The sequence below is a fragment of the Ptychodera flava genome, chromosome 5, assembly GCF_041260155.1.
Source record: "Ptychodera flava strain L36383 chromosome 5, AS_Pfla_20210202, whole genome shotgun sequence".
NCBI classification, from domain to species: Eukaryota; Metazoa; Hemichordata; class Enteropneusta; family Ptychoderidae; genus Ptychodera; species Ptychodera flava.
The window spans coordinates 42,594,815-42,613,650 of NC_091932.1; the positions used below are offsets into that span (position 1 = coordinate 42,594,815).

At 34.4% G+C, this 18,836-nt stretch overlaps 1 protein-coding gene across 1 annotated transcript; it reads left to right on the forward strand.

Annotated features, from left to right (window-relative positions):
- Positions 1–3,010: 3,010 nt before the first annotated feature.
- On the forward strand, positions 3,011–17,758 carry LOC139134000 (probable thiopurine S-methyltransferase). Its single transcript, XM_070700833.1, has 9 exons — positions 3,011–3,158; positions 7,249–7,363; positions 9,777–9,869; positions 10,952–11,084; positions 12,075–12,127; positions 13,322–13,396; positions 14,513–14,598; positions 15,658–15,702; positions 16,310–17,758. The coding sequence occupies exons 2-9, from the start codon at positions 7,257–7,259 to the stop codon at positions 16,420–16,422; spliced, it is 705 nt and encodes a 234-aa protein (XP_070556934.1). The 5' UTR covers positions 3,011–3,158; positions 7,249–7,256; the 3' UTR covers positions 16,423–17,758.
- The last annotated feature ends 1,078 nt before the right edge of the window (positions 17,759–18,836 follow it).

Sequence of the window (18,836 nt, forward strand, 5' to 3'; positions counted from 1 at the left end):
ATATTTGTATTTTTGGGGCAATTTTTGGTGTTTTTGGTAAAAAAATCTTCTTCTCTGAAACCGCTTGTCCGATTGCTTTGAAATTTGATATGCAGTTTACTTAGGGTGACTTCAGTCAGATTTGTTCAAATCATGGTGAAATTTGCATATTTGTATTTTTAAGGCAATTTTTGTCATTTTTGGTAAAAAAATCTTTAAAAATCTTCTTCTTCAAAACTACCAGTCAGATAGCTTTGATATTTGTTACATATGTCCCTAGGGATGATCTATTTGAGATTTGTTCAAATTGTAAAGAAATATGCAAATTTGCATTTTTAAGGCAATTTTTGCCATTTTTGGTCAAAAAATGTATTTCTCAAAAAGTACTGGTCTACTAGTTTTGAAATTTGGTATACATGTTTCTATAGATGAACTGAGTAATATATATTGAATTTCTGATGAATCTGAAATTTTGTATTTTTGAGGCAATTTTTGCCATTTTTCGTCAAAAAATGTGTATTTCCAAAACTATTCATCTGATAGCTTTGAAATTTGGTATACAGGTTCCTACAGATAAACTACATGATATTTATTGAAATTATGATGAAATCTGCGATTTTGTATTTTTAGGGCAATTTTTGCCATTTTTGGTCAAAAAATGTGTATTTTCTAAAACTACTCATCTGATATCTTTTCAATTTGGTATACAGGTTTCTACAGATCACCTTAATGATATGTGTTGAAATTATGATGAAATCTGCAATTTTAAATTTTTGGGGCAATTTTTCCCATTTTTGGTCAAAAAATGTATTTCTCAAAAAGTACTGGTCTAACACCTTTGAAATTTGGTATACAGGTTTCTATAGATGAACTAAGTTTGATCTCTTGAAATTACTATGAAATCTGCAATTTTTATTTTTGGGGGCAATTGTTGCCATTTTTGGTCAGAAAATTTTATTCTCAAAAAACTACTCATCAGATAGCTTTGGTTGACATGTTCTTAGGGATGATCCGATGTGATATATTCAAAGTATGATGAAATCTTCAATTGTGTATTTTTGCAGCTTATTTTAGCCACTTTTTTCTGGCCACTGCATTGAGCTATCAAAGATTTCCACCTTCTTCATCAACATGTGTAAAAATAGTTATTCTCTACATAAACACAGCGGAGCTATATCGGCCGCTAGGTCGCTGTCTCACTTTTTTCTCCATCAGTCCCTCTCCTTTCCTTCATGCTCAGACAGATAAGAGTAAATAAAATAAATTAATATATAACCTGACCTAGCCTCTACACTCTTTATTTACTCACATCCCATTACAAGGACGTTTATCTCTCATATAGGCTACAGATCTTGTAATCAATTAGTCAGCATAACTAATTATGCTAATCTGCAGTTTTATTGGGGATATATGTAATAAATTGTACTTCTCCTCGCTAGTCGGCTTTCATATGATTATCGGAGTTGTAAAATTGTGAGAAAAAATGTCGCAAATAGTTTAGTTTGTACTAGTTTAAAATACTAAATTAGTTAAAGAATACAAATGAATGCAGGCAAGTCACAGTGTTAATAGATGAAATTTTGTTCAGTGCTGTATCATATCGCAAATATACTAATGTATCAAGAAATACCAAGTTTATAAATATGTAGTGTAAATAAATTTTGCATATACTTGAATATGTAGAGGTGCCTAGATTTAAATAATTGATAAAAATCATTTGTTGCTCGGTATGCTTTTCGCGAAACTGGTCCAGAATGAATATATGTATGTCAAGGTGCAGGTATGTACGTTTCAATATGATTTCTTGCCAAATTTATACGAGCTCCACCCAGTACCCATGACTACAGACACATTACACACTGCCTACATATTCAAGTAGATGCAAAATTTATTTACACTATATTTATAAACTTGGCATTTCTGGATATATTAGTATATTTCTGATATCAATGATACAGCACTGAACAAAATTTCATCTATTGATTTTTGCCTGCATTCATTTGCATGATTCATGAATTCAGTATTTGAAATAACAAACTAAGCTGTTTAAGATATTTTTCCTCGCAATTTTATAACTCCAGTAGTTGCATTAAAGCCGACTATATAGCCAAGAGCAGTACGGTTTATTTCACGACGGCAATGTGTATACTATGTATGTCCCGGGACGGATGCAGCGAGCATGCGAAAGCTGTCCGGCCGCGGGCGGGGTTGACATTTTGATGACCCGCATAGACGCACGCTACCTCGCCACAGATAGCTGCGTTTCCACAAGCTAACTCCAAGTACAGTATATGTAAGGTGTAACTGATTGATCATCAAAAAAACAAAACAAAACAAAACTGAAAGAGACAACACTCCTTTATATTCACTTAGTTTCCATATACTAATACTTTATCGGTTGATTGATACTTTATTGGTTGACTTGATGCATATCAGTTGATTGGAATCTTTATTCTTTGACTTGGCTACGTTTGACCTATTTGTTGATTTGATACATTATTGGTTGATTTGATACGTTATTGTTCACTTGGCTTCATTATGGGTTGATTTGATATGCTATCGAATTATCTATGTATCCGTCGATCGACATATTATATATGTAGGGGCCTATATCGTTTTAGCAATTCATTCAATACTTCAATCGATAGAAAGATCGATCGATTGATAGATCAATACATCGATCGATCAATCGGTCGATCCATCGACTGATCGATGGATTGATCGATCGATGGATTGATCGATCGATCATCTTTACTGAAGCTTGCCAGGCTACCCTCGTTAAACAAGGTTTAATAAATAAATAAATAAATAAATAAATAAATAAATAAATAAATAAATAAATATCCCATTACTCTATTCCCATGAATCACTTGATCCAATACGCTATGAGTTGATTTGATACGTTATCGATAAGGAAAAAATTACTACGTTGTCGGTAAATTTTTACTACGTTATCGCGTTTGATACGTTATCTGTTATAACAACCCCCGCCTTTACGATCTACCCTCCCCGTGACCTAATGGTCTTGCCCATGCCTTTTGAGTGAACGAATTTTTATGCGGTCACCGAGCCCAGAAGATCACCGAGACACTGATGGGTGATGTACTAGGAAGTGACAGTTCGAGCTCTGACCTTTTGTAGGCGGCAACCGATATTTACCCCAACGCGATTTTAAACAGGTAATTTTGAACAGCGAAACTTTCACATAAAGACTGGACAATCAACATGTGTCTACGACCAGCTAGCATGCAAACTGCAACCTGCTTGCTTGTTCCGAGTTATGGTAATATGGGCATGCGGGTATGCGGGCAACGACTCATTAAAGTACAGTGTCACAGAAACTGTGTCACAGGGGATAAAACCACCAGTGACTTGTGATGTACACTATGTACATATACCGAAACTCCAGCAGCAATTTTGTTTCGCAATCCGACCCAAACTTCAAGTCTGAGGGCTGCAGCGCGGATACTGTTCTTATACTTGGCAGAGGTGACACCTCAATGTTCTTAGGGACGATTCAGAATTTACTTCCAGGGGAGGGTGGAGGATTTTCTATTTTCTTGGTGATTTTTTTCCACGGCCCCCCCTAGTAAATTATAGAAAAAATCTATGGCCCCCCTCATCTTTCCTGTTTTTTTTCCATGGCCCCCCCCAATATATACATGCATGCTTATACATTATAGACATATCCAGTCTAACAAGTTGCAGGAACTGTAGTGGACATAAATCGATGATATAACAAATCATTTCAGGGTTATGTGACTATGAAAAGAATGATTTGCAGGGACTGCAAGTGGCACACTTTTGGAAAGGGTAGCAATAAACATATCTGGTTGTAAATTTCTGAAGAAAAGTTAATTACTAAATATGAATACTTTTTTCGTTATGTCTCACTGATAAATATGATGCACACAAAGACAAGCAAAGATGTCAGTTAGAAATAGTGAACAGAAAATCAGAGGAGCAGATAATTGGCAAAGTGATACATTTGCAGATATCCAGATATTTCTGGAAAGTGAGATGTACATGTACATGCACACGTTCAGCATACATTTTCATTTGATGATGCTGAATATTTGCAGACTCACGGTGACAGTTTTAAACATTAGGAATTAAAATTGGTGAAAGCCAACTTATTTTTAATTTTCTCTTTTTTTCTAATTTGGTTGTCATAAGACCAAGTAGCTGCCACTGAAAGTAACAATTGCTGAGGAATATTTTAGAACATTTCTTGAACAAAACACCTTATCCAAAACATGAATTCACATGTTATTCTGCTCATTCCATTAACAATCCAATGTTCATATTAAAATGCAGATAACCCTGTGTAAGTCAAAATTCACATTTTGTCAGCAGTATTTTTCAAAATTGACAGAGCATTCATATTTCAAATTTTTTTAACAAACTTTAATTTAAAATAGTCGTGATGCACATGTTTTCAGATGACACGAAACAATACATGTTAATTTGATTTTTTGCCTTTTCTGCCAGCCGCCACTGTGAAATCTTTGATTATACATATCAGAATGAATGGGACACAAAAGTATTAGCATCAATACACAATGTGTAAGCCTATCCAGATTTCTCCTAGCCTCATACACATTGAGATCACTTCTTGGACTACAGCAAATTTCTTGTGTACACAATATTTCAACAATCCGACACCATAGCATTGATGCAGTGCCACATAATCTTCTGGATGCCCATACAGCATTATTGGAAAATCAACCCTTTTGTAAATTTATCACCATATATATTTGACAGTAATACATAATAGTTTTATTTTAAACATTAAAAAACTATTCGCTGAAAAGCAACTTGAAGATGAGACGGCCATAAATTTATTTTCAAAAAAGTTTATAGTAGATGTAAGCACTGTAAAAAGTTTTGTAACACATTTAAAAAATTTAGAAAGGGTAAAATTAATGAGAATGAAACATAGAAAAAAGGAGCAGAAAAGAAGAGAGGATAAAAAATACGAGGACTATGACTGGATAAAGTTGCTCTTGAGTGGGAACCTTCAAAATTTAAACGTAAAAGAATTAAAAATAATACCTTGATAAACATAAATTACCAAAACAAAAAAAAATTGAAAGCTGAAAAAGTTCAAATTATAACCGCACATATACATGCACAACCTTCATTCAATTTAAGAAAACTGTCAGGGAAAGATATTGTAACAACTTATGTCACAGATGAGTCAGAGTCAGATAGCAGTGACTCTGAATTGGAAACCTCTGTCAATGGAGTCATTGAGAGTGATGATGATGGTGTTGGTTTATGATAGTGACACAGACACTGACACTGACAAAATCCCAGAGAACCAACGTGACCATGTTACTTTAAGAAGTGGTAGAGTAGCAAGTCGTTTTGTTTTGAATTAAGGTGGAGCTGCATGTTGCCAATACAGTTTTTTTCAAAGCAGTATTTCTCATCAAAGATGACAAGGAAACCCCCTCATACCATATACTTTCAAAAAGCAGAGACTCGAAAGTTTAGTATGGTAGCAGTAGTTTACTCAAAGGATGAAGTGGGTGTATATTTGGGGTAAAAAACCTCAATTTTGGTATTAATGATAAAAATTAATTTAAGTCAAAAACTAGACAGTATTTTCTGAAATGTAATATTTCACTTGAAAGGAGAGTATTCATGTAGAAAAAACAACTATTTTATTTGGCATTATCCATCCTCATTTTAAAATTGTAGGGGTTTAAAGACTGACACACTAATAATTGATTAAAATCATGATCAGCAAAATTAAAATGCCTCTTATTCAAAATGCCTCTTATATTAAAAATGTAAGAGCTTTATTGCCAAACAAAACCAATTGATAGTCGTTGTGTTATATAGCATGTAAAAAACATAATGTGAAATTTCAGAAAATTTGACCCAGCCGGAGTGGAGTTAAATTCTTTGGAAATTTTGAAATTGGGAGGCAAAAGAAGCCAAGAAATCGGGTGATTTGCATAAATTAACACTTCTTTATCATACAACTTTCAACTGCTTTACAAGCTACAAGTTAAACCCAACCTTAAAAAGACATTTACTGTAATTTTTAGCATTTGTTCAATGTTCATCTCTGTGTATCAGCATTTGTTTGTTATTCTATCACTACATAGAACACCCAATGCTGTATTTAGCAACATACCAGTGTGAACATAAATGACCATTGTTATTGTTGATAAATGAATTCTAGTCTGGACTTGATCCGAGATCTCTTTTCAACAAAACAACCCTGACTGTTCACTGTATGGTTTGTGTTGACATGCTAAATACTGGACATTTCATGACGCTTCAGGGAGGAGAACAAGATACTGCAGTAGATGCATAAAACAAACCACTGTGAATATTACCGAATTTGGCAGCTAAAGGAGTTTAACTAAACATGTTGAGTTTATCTGTCACCCAGGTAGCGTCTATGGTTCTCTTTTGTAGAGATCAGAAATTCTGGGCAAATATTGAATTGATGTTTTTTTTCCTTGGCCCCCCCCCCCTAAAAGATTGTGGTATTTTTGTCTGGCCCCCCTAAATTTTCTTGGGAAAAATGGGTGCCCCCCTGAAAATCCTCCACCCCCCCCCCCCCCTGGAAGTAAATTCTGAATCGTCCCTTATGTATAAATGTATGTACCCAGCTTCACCGGCGGTACAGTGTGTTTTGAATGTGTCACAGCCTGGGAAAAATGCTTTACGGTTGTTTGAAACTGCACTTTTCATGGTTTTACTTCAAGTTCAAATTCTGGTTGAGGTTGTATAGCAGCAAACTGTCGGGCCAACCGGATGACCTTTGACCTGTCATATCATTTCGATATTACCAGCAATTTCTTCTAATACTGTAATTGATCTAACTCATAAATAGAAAGGATTAAAACATTTACCCTGTTTAATTTCCAGCTCATGAAGTCTGATGTACAGTAGTTACATTTAACTTCTCCAAAGTTTTATACTTCTTCAAATATTGCAGTGCCCAGTGTTTCTTTGTTCCAGACAAGAATGTTTAGTCACTCCGCTATTTTCGCTATTTTGACACTGCCAGTAGTTTCAACTAAGATTCTAATGTATGTGGAAATGAAAATTTTGGTTGTCCCCTATTCTCTGAGCAATGTTGCTTTTACATTTCATACCTAGAAAATATTTACCACAATTGTACTTTTCAATCCATATTTCAAAAGTTTTGATGCATACAACAATGGACAATATTAGTATTTAAAAATTCTAATTTTCCAGCCAGGAATTTATACAGCTGATGTTTATGTTACTTTATCTTCTCAGAACAACAGATGTCAAACCCTTCGGCTGATAATCCAGACAGCATTCTAACAGTTGAGACATGGAACCAGAGATGGCAGGCGGGTAGAACTGGTTTTCATATGTCTGAAGTTAATAGGTAGGTAATAAGGCTGTTGGCAAATACGTACAGCTCAGCTGCATATATGATACATGTATGTAAGACATATACATGTTTCTAGGATGCCATTCAGATAAATTTAGTCAGTGTTGCATCATAGGATTGCAGTTATTGTTGCAGCTTGTAGTCTTAGCCATTGAAAGACTTCTAATTTCATTTATTTTTGTCATAATATTGGCAGTTGTGTAAGTTCATTGTGTATTTTCATCTTTCATATGTGCGTAATTTCCACAAATGTACTCTAAATTTGCAGACAAATGTTTATTTTTGCATATCAATCAGAGAACAGTGACATCATGAGCAAACAGCCCTGCTGGTGATATGTCTTTGAAATGTCTGGGATGTGGTCAATGCGTTCCAAAATTTGGTGAATAATATGTTTCAAATTTTATGAAGTATGCAATGGTACTTTTTTCAAAATCTACACATTTTTATTAGCTTACCTTTACTTGAATGCTGTTTTCAAATCGTCATTATGGCTGCAAATAAAATTATTTTGTCAACTTTTGCATTGCAATATTTCCCCTATGTTGACTACCCCGTCCTAGGTGTTCTTTGGTCGTAGCTGATGCACTGAAAACTTCATACCTTGATTTTGGTGTCAACCCCCTCCCTCCCCAAACAAAACTCCTTTTCCTGCCAAGTTCATATTTCACCATCAGGTCAAGTTTGTTAAAGTAGTGAAGCACAATATGTCCCATTTGCTGTATTTTAACAAAAAATTGAAAATTTGAAGGCCCCTGAGATCAAGGATACTGTAAACATGATTTTATTAGACAAAAGCTGTCGGGACAGACAAAGTCAACTTAGTGGAAATACATATTGTTTTGGCTCAATACCACTTTTCACTGACTTGGCTGATGGGGAAGTGATACTCTCTGGCAGGGAAAGAGTTAATGCGAGATCAGCTTCAGGAAAACTGTCGTTGATTATGTATGCCCTATTAATACCGACTTTTCTTCAACATACGTGTTATGACATACAAAATCTTCACATGAATTATAGATCAACAAACTTTACATTTACAGTCAACATTAGGAGTACTAGTTTATATTCTTCTTTCCTTTTGTGACATTTTTTCTTCATGAAGATGGACATAGTAGTCCATATATAAATCACATTTAGTGCAGTCCATATATGGCAGTATAAAACAGCACATGAATACGTGTCCCTTGTCCACATTGTCATTCTTTCTCTTCTGTCAAACATCTCTCTTCTGTTCTGCTTTCACGTGTTGTAATAAAATACCGTAGTCATCATGGTTTCATATTCTGAATTAATGGTATTTTTTCTTACACCAAAATCCTCATTGCTATTTTGACGTACCCAGAATGAATGTCTTACCCGCTTCCTCTTACTCCAAGTAATTATGTTTCAGATGTGCGTCAACTTTTATGATTGACCACCCCTCAAATCGTCAATTTGGGAATTGGGGTGCTCTACACTGTGACAGTTCACAAGATTGACATTAATATTTGGTCCACAAGCAGATTTCATTCATTATAATCTGTCTGGTAACAAATTTGGTTTTCAGGTGTAGGAGAGTGTTACTTTACTATGAAGATGTAAGATGGTTAAGGAAGAGATAAAGAAATTAAATTGTAGCTCAAATTTACCTGTTGAATGGCTAATACTAGAATACAAACTTTAAAATGGCTTTACATGAGGAGAAATCCAGAATTTCTTCAAGGATGAAGTGTAGCAAAATGAATATAAAATTTCCTTGATTTGAATAAAAATCTTCAAAAAATATTTATGAATTAAATTAATTAAACCATTATTTATGCACAAGTTCAACTTTCTCTCACTTTGCATTTAAATATGTTATCACCATGTAAAATGTTCTGTTTCCAGAGAGATATTGCAGAATCCATTTTAATGGAGTCTAATGCAATATGCAGTAGAATCCATGAGGAATCCATGATCAACATCTAGCACTGGGAATCCAGCACTGGAATAAACAATGGATTCAATCTGGATTCAAAAGTATTTTAATAGAATCCAATATAGAATCCAGCATAATCCTTTGTGGATTCAGCTCTTTTGAAGAAATGTAACTGAAATATGACAGAAAATTTAGAAATAATCAGCTGTAAGGTACCGATAGTTCAAAATGATTAAGTGTTATAGAGACCCATATGACCAATGTAAACACTGTATCCCAGGTATTTAAAATACGTTTGTCATAATGTACATCATAAAATATTAAATGTCTCCGGTATGTTGACATGTAGCTATATTGACATAATGCATCTAGATATCATGCATAAAATGCATTATAAACAAAAACTGGCACAAGCACATATCCAACAACCTTCCGTTAATTTGTTGAAAAAACAATGAATAACTTGACAGTGCGTCTTTTACTTCAATCAATGTTCATTTTTTACAGCATACTGTTGAAGCACTTCAGTAAACTGGTTGATGGACGGAGTGACTTGAATGTCTTCCTACCACTCTGTGGTAAATCCCTGGATTTGAAATGGTAATATGATTTTGGTAACCCCTTTTTCCGAAAGGATTACAGATTGCAATGACTTTGCTTAATACTGTTGATAGCATGCACTAAAACGTACCGGTCAAACTAAGTATTACTTCCATAAGTTCCATTTCATTCCATGAAGCATGGTTGAGTGACCATGCATAAAATAATCTATTTGATGCCAATAAGTAATCTGAATGGATATATTTACTTTTTAAATTATATTATTCATTACACTTTGTGTTGCTAAGTTGCTTTGGACTTGAATGTTGCATATTAGAGATGATCAACTCAAATGTGTATTGTACTTGTAAACAAGTTTTCTAATGAAACACAAATACAACGCTGTTTTGTAGTCCATATATATGTTCAGCATATTATATCACAACAGACCATTTTATGAATGGTTGGTATTTTTAACTCAGCTACCAGCGACCAGACTTTTGTTGGTCTAGACTAGTGGAATGACTTGATTAGCTGTCAATAATTTGTTACTTAACTGTGTTCATGTACAAGTGTCATAAATGAGATCTCGGTGTATTGCTTGTTTTTGAGGATACCATGGAAGTACCAACCATTACCTGTCACAGCTAAAGTAGTGGAACAGGTCGAAAGAGGAGTGGACCAGAATGGTGCAGATGCATCAGTTAAAAAAACTATATGAGATGTTTTATCTCCAGATTTGTCAAAAATCTTAGAAATCTTGCATCAAAAATATCAAATTTTACTTCATGCAAAACTTCCTATATGAATATGCAGATTTGTAATGTATTTTTTGTGATATCATGGAATAGTAGCCATTTCATATACTGACTGTAAATTAATATATTTCTGAGTATGAGGCTGAACTCAATTAGTGCCTATGGCAACTATTTTTCAGTCTTTTTCTCATGTGAAATTTGGATGAAATTGGCAGTGTATCCAACACCATAATTTGTATTCAGTTGACATGAGAATAAATTATTATTGTTATTATTATTATTATTATTATTATTATTATTATCATAGAGAGGTTAGAAATATCCTTGTTTTAAATAAAGTGGTTGTAGTTCATTTCTGTTCATCTTGTGTGCTTTTTATTGTAGGATAGCTGAGCAGGGTCACAGAGCTGTTGGTGTGGAGTGCTCAGAACTAGCGATTACGTCATTCTTTTCAGAGCAAAAGATGGAGTACAGCTCCACCCCTGTGAAAGATATACCTGATGGAATTGTCCATACAGTAAGAAATGTGCATTCCATAATTTATTCATATTTCCACTTGCGCTTCACATCTCATGGAACAAATGTGCAACTGACATGCAGTGACTAGTATGTGAAGCTGCTTTAGAAGCTGCCTGCATGGTTTGGCATTGAACATTGAACATCGGCAGCCCCATAATAGAACCAGGGTGGGGACACGCTAATATTACCAAATTTAAATCGCAGTCACCATAATTGTAGGTAAAACAACTGGAAGTGGTATTTGTTAAAGGTATACAGTCACCTGTAATCTAAATATGCCCATATATGGTCATATGGTCAAAGGGGTGTTCCTTGGTATTCAAAATGACCCTGTGAGGGCACTGTTTTAAAAAGCGGCCACCCACTTAAAATCTGTGATTGGTTAGATTTTCTCTGTCCATGGTAACTGTGGCAAAATTGGAACAGGTGACAGTATACCTTTAATACATCAATTGCACATGCCCATTAATAGGTTGAACTCGAACAGACCGTGCATGGCCATTACATGTACATGCACAAATACATGTGTACACATAGATATACACATATTTCAATATGCCAATTGTGCAAGTGGGCTTCTTTGTATGTGATTTCTTGGATATACTGAGTCTATAGAACACCTTTATCCTTTTTATTCTGGAGTAGAAGCATTGGTCTTCCCTTTCCTACATTATACTACTGGTGGCGCTATGCATCGCCCGGCACTTAGCACTGCTCATGCCAGCATTTCTCTGTATGAAAACACCCACTGTATGTCAGCCAACTATGATGAACACTTTTTATTGTCAGACCTGATAAAACCCAATTTTCTTTTCCAATGTATTGTTCCCGGTTTGCATTTTCAGGGAAGGTCATGTACTGGTAAATTTCAGAGAGATGAAGTCAATATATGCTGCATCATAGTTCCTTTTAATGAAAATTTTATCATCAGTGGCAGACTTTGCATATCAACATAGTAATTGATGTTTAATGTTTATTCAATTTTCAGAGTAAAGATGGCAAAATCAAATTGTTTCAGTGTGATTTCTATCTATTTACAGAGTAAGTGAACTTTATTTTTGTTACATCAACACATATCATAAAACTTACGTATTTTAGAGTTGATTTTTATCTTGTTATCATCTCAAAAAGCCTCAGAGCCAATCATTTAATACACCCTGGAATCTGATTTGTTTTGTACAGTTTGCCCTAAATTCCCTGTTTACAGGTCAATACTCCCCCAGACAGAACCAGGTTTGTGCCAATCTATATGGTGGTGAAAAGGTTAAGAAAAATCCATTTTCAAACTGGCAGATTCCTCATATAGAAGTGAGTATTAACTCACACATCCCAAACAATGGTACTTGACATCAGATATTGATTAAGGTAGTGTACACCTTGAAATACTTCAATATCTGTTCAAACTTTTCATAAAAAAACTTTTAAGCCATTCCCTTTTGAGATCATGCAATACTAAAAATTATGGTGTCATGTACCATGCAAAGTTTTGTACTACAGAAATAAATTACCTAATATTTACTGCATTTGAAATTCTAAATGGCTACCATTCCCGTATTGACTCTATGGGGAGAAATTAAATGTTTGATTTTCACAAAATAATCCATTGAAAACATGTCCTCTGTGAGCTTCAAAATGAGCCTCACAAGTGGTAAATGTCAGGGTGAATATCAATCCCTTAAAGGTATACCGTCACCTGTTCCAATTTTGCTACAGTTACCATTGAGAGAGAAAATCTAACCAATCACAGATTTTAAGCGGATGGCCGCTTTTTAAAAACAGCGCCCTCACATGGGCATTTTGTATACCAAGGAATGCCCCTTTGACCATATATGGGCATATCTACATTAAAAGTGACTGTATACCTTTAAAGGCATATTCTACCTTAACAGCCAGGTGAATTCTGGCTTTCCCTGACTTAATTGTCTGTTTTGACACATGCATGGTTGTCAATTGCCATTGTCCGTTACATGTGTGAGATGTGCCCTGTGCATTCCTCACCCAGGCCAGCATCACTGCTGATAAAAAAACTAGGTTTAAAAATCCAGGCTGCAACACTTGTGTTGGTCATGCATGCTGTATGTGATAGTTTAGATTGCCATTGTAGGCTTAATTTCTAAATATGGCAACCATTGCATTCGTTTTGTGAAATCAATTAATGATTTGTATTGATGTTGATTGGTCAGTAAAATGCGTTACATTTGGAAATTGCAAACTAACTTAATTTGTTTTCAACAGAATGCATGCTGGGAAATTTGACATCATATGGGACAGAGCGTCTCTGATTGCAATCAATCCATCAGACCGAACAAGGTAAGTTTTTCACATTTTCTCTAATTATATCATCAAAGTATTTTCCCAACCCAGGTTCCAAAGAAAATAAACTTTTTTTGTATGCGCATTACTATCGTGACAACAATATACCAAGGATATATTTATCCAGATATTCAGAATAATTATAATGCTGTCATATGATTATCAAAGTCTTTAATTTATTTGATCCAAAGGAACATGAGATAATTATACAAATAATAATATGTAAGTGAGGTAGAAAGAATGTTGGCACAACTGAAGGATTCAATTGTTAAGGAATGGGTGTAAGAGGAGTCCCCTCATAATTTTTTTGCTATTGTAAGATAACCCATGAAGAATGAGAAATTAGATATTGTTGAATGCAAGACCTCCTAATGCTACATACATTTTGAAGATAATCTTTAACTTTTGATGATATGTTAATTATTTTTGTTTTAAAAAAATTGCAATGCATTGTGTACCATTAATGCAATGTTATTGTTGGCAAATGAATTCTAGTTCACATTACGATTCATTTGTCAACAATAGCATAGGACAACTGAAGTATGGTAGAATGCGCCCCGGGGATAGGTATCCAGACTGTCAAATTTTTACAATGCTTTCTGGTCTACTGCTTGTGGGGCTCGTCTTAAAGCTCTTGGAGTAAGAAAAATGTTAACTGTCCTGGAGTTTTGATAATCAAAAATTATATTTTTCCCCCATTGAGTTAACACAGGAAGAGAGCCATTTTGAATTGCAAATATTGGTAAATGTTTAGGTAATTTTATTTTTCTCTTAAATGTTCCCAAATTTGAACAGTGACCCTGATTTTTGTTCTTGATTTTGAAAGAGAATGGTTGAAATTTTCATTGAGGAAAGTGCGGACAAAAGTCTTTCACTTTTGAGGCATATACTACCTAACAAGTTGAACACTTGGTGTTTTGACATGAACTTTGGAGTAGATAAAAAATGCATTTTACAAAAATATCAGAAAATATGAGGTACATGAAAGATCCAGGTAATAAATTCACTTCCAACACTTAACTTTACACCCAAACATGCATAGCAACAGATTACCTTGTTTGTTCACAGCACAAGAATGACATTCACAGATCAGTTTACTTGATTCTCTCTCAGGTATGTTGATAAAATGACATCACTGTTGAAGCCTGATGGATCCTATCTTTTGAATTCTTTGAACTTCAATGAAGATGCTTTCAAAGGTGAGAAATATTCTCAGGTATTGTACATGAAACTAAGATCCAAAGATGTTTATTGTACATCTCATGTAGGATGATCTAAATTAATGATTTAATTTATGCAAAGTGTAATGAGCATTATAAAGGTATGGTAAAGGTATATCAATTGATAATATCATATTTGCAATGGAAAATATTTATTGGCCTAAAGCCGTGTAATGTTATTACAAAGTACAAATTTGTCATTGTTTAAAATAATAATGGTTACATTTTGGTATTTATTAGTCATCTAAATGTGCCTTATTTCACAATTGATCTTACAGACTTACATCATTCATAATTGATTTTGTAGCTTCGTATCTTTGTGGAGTATGTCTTGGGCCATATACATACATGTAAAGACAAAAGCTATATCTGAAGCTCCATGGATTATAGTTGTGCTAGAAATTGTTGTGACATCGCAGACACTCAGATATTAGTGACGTGTATCATCCTGTGCTTTGCGTCAGGCGATACACTGGACTAATATCCAAGTGCATGCTTTACAGTATTTTCATACACCTGTTTCATACACCTAGTATTCAATAACCTACATATTTGTGCTGTAGAGTTCATATTCATGTGACACGTTTGACCTCTGACCTGACAATTTTCAATCTAAACACAGAAATTTATGATGCGTAGAAGTTGCAGTGGCTTTTCAAAAAACCTTTTCATGTCGTACATTATATAAATTCAAATGAACTGCAACTTTGTCTGAATAAATTACTTAATTCTTTCTAACTAAACAAATAATAAACAAGTTGCATAGTTAATGACATCTATGTACAGAAAGTAGTACCGGTAGATACCATGGTACTAACTGCCTGTCTGTAGCTGAGAATTTATCACAATGGATATGCATACACCTCATCAAATGTGTTACTCATCGAGCACCCATCCACACAGTGCTGTATATTGTGGATATATTATTATTAAAACTGGTAAAGAAGTATTACATACTGTGGAAAGTCATTTCAACTGAATTTCAACACAGAGTTTGTTTATTAATTTCCCTTCATAATATGTGTTAATTCTATCCAGGTCCACCTTTTCCTGCTCCTTTAGAAGTTGTAGAGAGACTTTTCGGTGAGTATACTAATACGTTGGAATTAACAAACACCGATATCCTGTGACTGAAAGCATTCCATCATTGATGGTTTTTGGATAAGTTCTGGGATAAATTCTGTTTTTATGAAAGCACATCAACTGTACCTAGAGTGATTAAATGAGAGTTTACAAAAAGTATGTGATGGTCAACATGAAAATAGTACCCACATATGTATAGTCCAACCAAAGGAGCTGATTTATGTACATAATATCTGAAAAAATTTCCATCCCAGTTCCACTGATTTTGTTTTGACTTTACAAAGAATTTCAAATTGTACTGAGTTTGCTTAACTGTTGAATGGTGTGGATGTAATGTAAGTAATCTGTCGACTGTGTGTCTCACTTGAGCAGTGTAAATGTTGATATTTTTAAAGGTATCTATCAAAGGTTACTGCTAAGGTGAATATTTGTGTATTTCTTACGGGATAAGAAAATGATATGCAATGCATTTATGGCATTTTAAGATAGAAATAATCAGAATAATGTACACAAATTTCTTTGAAGTTACCATCTTTGTAACACCTCTGTTCATTTATTGTAAATCTAGATCAGACGCTACATTTTCTCCTGTCTGTTTTTATTTCAGAAAATTCTTTTATTGTCAGTTTCTTGGAAGAAATCGACATCAAGGCCAGTGACAGAAAGGGACGTCTGGCAAAGTACATGTTTGAGCAGGTGATACTGTTGACACTCAAGTAACGAAGTCCCATCATCTTTATGGTTTGGTTGTTTGATCCGAGGGAGGTACATAGGTTGGGTTTATCATAGATATAAACTTTTTAATGTGAGTGGAACTAATTTGGGATAATTGGACGTTGAAGTAATGTTCATTTAATCTGCAAATGTAGGCTCATCTGCTTTTCTTTTTAAGTTACATACTTGTTTTTATGAGTAATTTGTAATATTGCAACATTCAGCTATAGGTCACCTAACACATTTGAGAAATTTGAAGAATATGAAGATCGAATTCTCCCAAATTAATTCCTATTGTGTTATTTGTATATGTACCGGTATATATCCAGAGTTTGTATCAATTCATACCATTCTGACACAACCTTTGGTTACATTTTAGCAAGTTGTACAAGATGATTTTTAAATTTGCTATTTAACCATTTTGTCAAAGGTATACACACCATAAGGTGGAATTTGGGCCGTAAGTATGTAGAAATAAGTATTAGTTTAGCTACACTTACAATCTTTCATAATGGGCCTTATTGGAACTGTCTTCATAGCCGTGTCCATAGTTTTACTCTACCAAGTTGTCTGAAATTTGGAAATTCTGTGACCAAAGGAATATATTATATATTTTTAACACTTGTTAATAATGAAATCAGTAAATTAATTTTGATTAACCCTTTGAGTGCTGCAGTATTCCCACCAAAATTTTAGTGGAACATTCTACAAATTTTTGATAATTTTGGACCAAATGGATATCACATTTAATTGGTTACAGTTTTTTATCAAAATTTTGGCCAAAATCTGAAAAAATTTTACTGGGGTAACATTTTATAAAGGTGACAAACATTGACTTTGGCGCTCAAAGCGTTAATAACTCAATCTTTGAAGGAATTTCAGTTGTGATGACAAAATGTAATTTTCTACGTACCGCCTTCCTTTGTGGAGGAGATAGAAGTGGTCAGAAACGTGAACAGAAAAAAAACCATCCTGTCCAAGTTTAAAATTTAAGAAGTACTCTTTTTGAGTAAAATTTCTGTCGAGAGAGATGAGTAGACTTTCATATTCATACCATCGACATCATTCCCATTCCCAGTGATATGGTGAACCATTGATGTACAAATCCGAGAACAGGTGGACACTGGTGGCGCTGTTCATGCTGCAAACCATGTCACAATCTTTGTGCAGCAAGCTGTAGCATCGGAGGTCAATTTATTGTTTTCCTGTCAATGGTCATGGCCAAAGTATTTGAAATCGTTATGTACAATTTTCATATTTTTCAACATGAAGGATAGAGCAGTACTAATAAAGATGTCATTGGTAACTGTATTGGTATCCTATGACACACACTTCCTCAGAATGTATAGCCAACAGATGTTTTAGGTATAATGGTATTTTATAAATTTTGAATGAGGTTAAGAATACACAGAAATATCCCTATGACTTCTATATTGTATTTCAAGTCCTTTGGATGAATAAGAAAACATCTTTATTTTCTGAACAAAGTAATGAAAATATAACAATAAGTAACTGCAGTTGCTGCTTTAACAGACCAGTGGTCTACTTGAGCAATGCTGACAAAATCAGCATCATTGCTCACTCACATAGTCTAATTGTAATCAACAAAATTGCAAAACGCCAAGTTGATACATCGCAAATGTACAGGTCTTAAGACATGTCTGTTTTGAGAAGAAAATTTACAGTATTATTTTTCATAATTTCTTTGACTTTGAATTGCCCTATACCTCTGCAGCTAAGCTACGGCTCTATCTTATCCTATATAAGAGTACGAGAGGGCTGGTGTCTATTGAACAATGACAGTATATGACCAAAATGCACGCCTTAATTTCGGGGTTGCCACTGACTTTTGACCCTCATGTCATCCTGTACTTTCACATAGATAATAGATAATTGTAGGCTAGCCAATAGAACGATAGCTTTGATATTCACATAGATAATTATAGGCTAGCCAATAGAACGATAGCTTTGATTTTTGGTTGACAGGGATTATTACGTGAGTTAAATTTTGTCAAAATATCACGTGACCTAGATGACTTTGACATCGATTTCACAAATATGCCCATAAATTCCGTGACTACAAGTGCCACAGCCTTCATATTTGGTGGGATGAGGTTCCATCCTGAATCATTGATTATAAGCTTATAGCAAATAGAATAATATTGATGTTGACTGTGAATTGCAGGGGGAGGGTCACTGTTTGTTGCGTATGGAAATATGGGAGGGTCACTTTGTTCCTTTCAAGGAAAGGACGATTAAATCACGTAAAATTTATTTGTAACAACCATTTCAATAGTCTGTTATGTTTGTAAAATTGAAGTAAATTGTGCTTTATATATGAATATGTCATTCGTCAAATCTGCCTGGTACAACCATGATCCTATGGCACGACTTGTCATGGTATTAGCATTCCCCTTCCG

Bases quoted from the DNA above. Each gene is read 5' to 3' on its own strand.
- LOC139134000 (XM_070700833.1), top strand. From the start codon at position 7,257: ATGTCAAACCCTTCGGCTGATAATCCAGACAGCATTCTAACAGTTGAG. The intron at 7,364-9,776 runs GTAGGTAATAAG...CATTTTTTACAG, and splicing joins CATATGTCTGAAGTTAATAG to CATACTGTTGAAGCACTTCA. The intron at 12,128-13,321 runs GTAAGTGAACTT...TGTTTTCAACAG, and splicing joins GATTTCTATCTATTTACAGA to AATGCATGCTGGGAAATTTG.